This window comes from Lycium ferocissimum, chromosome 5 (assembly GCF_029784015.1).
Source record: "Lycium ferocissimum isolate CSIRO_LF1 chromosome 5, AGI_CSIRO_Lferr_CH_V1, whole genome shotgun sequence".
Lineage (NCBI taxonomy): Eukaryota > Viridiplantae > Streptophyta > Magnoliopsida > Solanales > Solanaceae > Lycium > Lycium ferocissimum.
In genome coordinates this window covers 91,207-95,077 of record NC_081346.1, presented here as the reverse complement: position 1 = coordinate 95,077, position 3,871 = coordinate 91,207, and the positions used below count along the sequence as shown (strand labels likewise).

Below are 3,871 nucleotides of genomic sequence, written 5' to 3'. Positions count from 1 at the left end.
CTTACTACAGAATGGGAATTTAACTTATTTATAGTGGCAGTATGAAATTCTAACACTGTTATTATATTCTTATTTGTAATCTACTTTACTTTCTTGGTTACTCATTCAATAGACAGTTTGTGTGGCTCATTCTTTGGCTGAAATTTGATAGTGGAAAAATTCACACACTGTCAATAAAAATTAATTGAACTCTTAATTAGTTAATGTTAGTACATATTTGGTTAGCAATCAGGTCGTCTAAATCCAAACGCCATTCTCCAGAAGTGCAAAACGCCCCTTAGTAATTTTGTAATATATGTATTTGATTCTAATACAGGGAAGATCATTAAGTTGAGTGGTCAAAATTATTGATTTGACTTTAATACATGAAAGATTTAAAAAGTTGGATGGTCAAAGGTATTGAAATTGTTACTACATTATATGAGGTGCGTGTATTATCATGAAAAGAAGCTCCCCGTTGAATAAAAGAAAGAAGCTTACTAGTGGTGTCTTGGTCTTCGTCATTACTTAGAACAAGATGTCATAGCCAGTGGCGGACACATATTGCTTTTATTGGTGACACCTAATAATTTTGGTGTAGGATTGATTTAAAGTGGTAGGAAATCAAAATTGTTTTGAATTTGGTATTTATTACTTTCTACGTTCACTTTTTTTTGTCCATTATATTAACGTAATAGAGAAACTAAAAAAAATTGAATGTTTTATCCTTAACTTTAGTTACTTATTTCTCAAATTATTTCTTAAGATCTAAGACTATACACCAATTAAGATGAAATAGTATTCTTTAAAGTGAGTGCAAAATTTATATTTATGGACAAATAAAGGTGAACAGATGTAATAGCAGTTTAATTAATTTAAAGATTTTGCAGTTAAAAGTACATAAGGATAGATTTTCAATTTATTTATTTTTTTGGTAAGTAAATTTGTATTTATCTAAGCGAGAATTAGAAGCTCAAAGATCTCAAACCTGTAGATTTTCAATTTTAAGATAATTAGATCTCTACTTTAAATTGGTATCAGATCCTTTAATAAGTGTTAAACAATTGAAAGTTACCACCCGTGTGTGAAATTAAAAATGTATATACAATAAACTACAAATACAATAATATAAACGGATTGTAAGTACAGAAAAAAAAAAGTCAAAATTTATAAATTTTAAATTCTGAATTGGCTTTTATTGATCTTGCCTAATATTAACCAAACATCAATAACTAGGTTAGATACATTGAGCAATCAAAGTTTGATACTCCCATATGGTTAAAAGATACACATAGAGTTAATTGAGGTTTGTCGACGATTAAAAGACAAAATCTCAAAAAAGCGAAAGTTCCCGTGTATATGTCGACCGGAAGACATTTTCCCGGCGCTATAGTTGTCAAAAGTTCTCCGCCGTAGCCTACTTATCCAAGTTTCACTTTCCGCATAACAATCACGTGATAAAGTTGCATACTTAATTAAGTGTGGCAAATGTCCACCCCCTCGTGTCATTTTCATTCCACAAATATAAATAGAGAGCCACAATTATCCCTCGAAATCATTCAAACCTCATTCACTTTTTCAGTTATCTTCCTCTAAAGCCTTAACATTCACTTTGCTAAAAAAAGATGTTTTTTTCGCTCTTTCTTTTCTTCATTTTAGGGTTTCTTTCCTTCTCATTTTTGTCCTTCTCCCTAAAACTTCATCCCAAGTTCCGAAAATTCACTCCCATCTATGGCCCTTCCTCTTTCCCCATCCTTGGCTGTCTTATTGCCTTCTACAAAAATCGCCATCGACTATTAGATTGGTATACTGAACTCTTGTCAGAATCGCCTACACAAACCATTCTAGTTCAACGCTTCGGTGCCCCTCGAACCATAATCACAGCCAATCCAAATAACGTTGAGCACATTCTCAAAACAAACTTTATTAATTATCCAAAGGGGCAACCCTTTACAGAGCTTCTAGGCGATTTTCTTGGGCGTGGAATATTCAACGTGGACGGTGAGCTATGGAACGCACAGCGCAAATTGGCTAGCCACGAGTTCAGCACAAAGTCATTGAGGGAATTTGTGGTCAAAACTCTAGAAGAAGTAGTTGAAACCAGGCTCATTCCTTTACTAAACCAGGCTGCAAAATCTGGCAAAGTGTTGGACATGCAAGACGTGCTTAGGCGTTTTGCCTTCGACACTATTTGCAAGGTGTCACTCGGTACAGATCCACATTGCTTGGATGATCTCTCCAACGTGCCAAATCTCGTAGCAGCGTTCGACACCGCTTCTCAAGCCTGTGCAATGCGCGGGATGGCCCCTATATACGCGGTTTGGAAAAGCAAGAGAGCGCTCAATATAGGATCCGAGAAGAAGTTGAGCGAAAATGTAAAGAAAGTTCACTGTTGCATCAACGAGATCATACAGAAAAAGAAACAAAAGATCATTAATGAAAATGGAGATCATATTAATACGGATCTTCTCTCCAGATTATTAATTGCAGGACACGAAGATGAAGTGGTGAGAGATATGGTCATAAGTTTTCTCATGGCGGGAAGAGATACTACTTCTTCCGCATTGACGTGGCTTTTATGGCTCACTACCAATCACCACAACGTGAAAAACGAAATGATCAATGAAATAACGTCTATCAACAACGGCGATAAGGCCCTCGAATTCGACGACTTAAAAGATATGAAGTATTTACAAGCGTGCTTGAATGAATCAATGAGGCTTTACCCACCAGTAGCTTGGGACTCTAAGCACGCGGCTAAAGATGACATTTTGCCTGACGGAACAAGGGTTCAAAAAGGCAATAGAGTTACTTATTTTCAGTACGGAATGGGTAGAATGGAGGAGATATGGGGAAAAGACCGGCTTGAATTTAAACCGGACCGCTGGTTCGATGAAAATGGGGCGTTGAAAAGTGTTTGTCCGTATAAGTTTCCAGTGTTTCAAGCAGGTCCAAGGGTGTGTTTGGGGAAAGAAATGGCTTTCACGCAGATGAAGTATGTGTTGGCTTCGGTTCTTAGGCGGTTCGAGATTAAACCGGTTAATGTAGATAAGCCGGTTTTTGTGCCTCTTTTAACTGCACACATGGTTGGTGGTTTCAATGTGAGAATCTATCACCGTGGTAGCGAGCGGGTGAAATAAAAAATATTAGTACTATTATGCTGATTAATTAGCATTTGCTGCTTGTTATATTTTTTTGCAAATGTAATATTTAAATTAACAAGCTATATGAATATATAGCTCGAAGCATGCTTGTGGTTTTTTCGAAGGTCCTTGATGATCAACGTTTATAATAAGATAGAAATTTGGCATTCAAGGAGTAATTAATGATTATTGAACAGACTTATATTATCTGCCTAGCAGGTGAATTATCATTTTTATCGTATTACTCCCTCTGTCCACTTTTACTTGTCATGTTTCATTTCTTAAGAGTCAAACTGCATAAATTAGGACCAATTAACATTTTGAGATGCATTTATTCATCATATTAATTTGAGAAGAATTGCAACGTATAATATTTTTTATATAGTTTCTGAACATCTAAATTTTATTAAACTATTGAATTAATCTAATTTAATTTAGCTACAAGATTAGCCAAATTGATTCTCAAAAAACGAAACGTGACAAATAAAAGTGGATGGAGGGAGTTTCAATTAATGTTTGTCGAGATACTTACTTATAATTATTGAAAATAAATAATTAGATTATATAAATATTTCTTACACGAATAATTTATATATAACTCGAACTCTTATTGAATTTAGTCGATCAAGCAGACAAGTTCAATTTTAGTGTTTGGGTGGGCATAGTAGTGCTATTTGACTTTCACATAATATAGTCTACGCATTCAATTTGTCCACTTGGTGAGTTAAAGTAGTTAAAAAAAAAAAAAG

General features: G+C 34.7%; 1 protein-coding gene across 1 annotated transcript; it reads left to right on the top strand.

The window, feature by feature from the left end:
- The first annotated feature begins 1,523 nt into the window (after positions 1-1,523).
- Positions 1,524-3,337, top strand: LOC132055226 (cytochrome P450 94B3-like). The gene has a single exon (XM_059446928.1). The coding sequence runs from the start codon at positions 1,605-1,607 to the stop codon at positions 3,117-3,119; it is 1,515 nt and encodes a 504-aa protein (XP_059302911.1). The 5' UTR covers positions 1,524-1,604; the 3' UTR covers positions 3,120-3,337.
- Positions 3,338-3,871: the final 534 nt, after the last annotated feature.

Excerpts from the sequence above, each read along its gene's own strand:
- LOC132055226 (XM_059446928.1), top strand. The coding sequence starts at position 1,605 with ATGTTTTTTTCGCTCTTTCTTTTCTTCATTTTAGGGTTTCTTTCCTTC.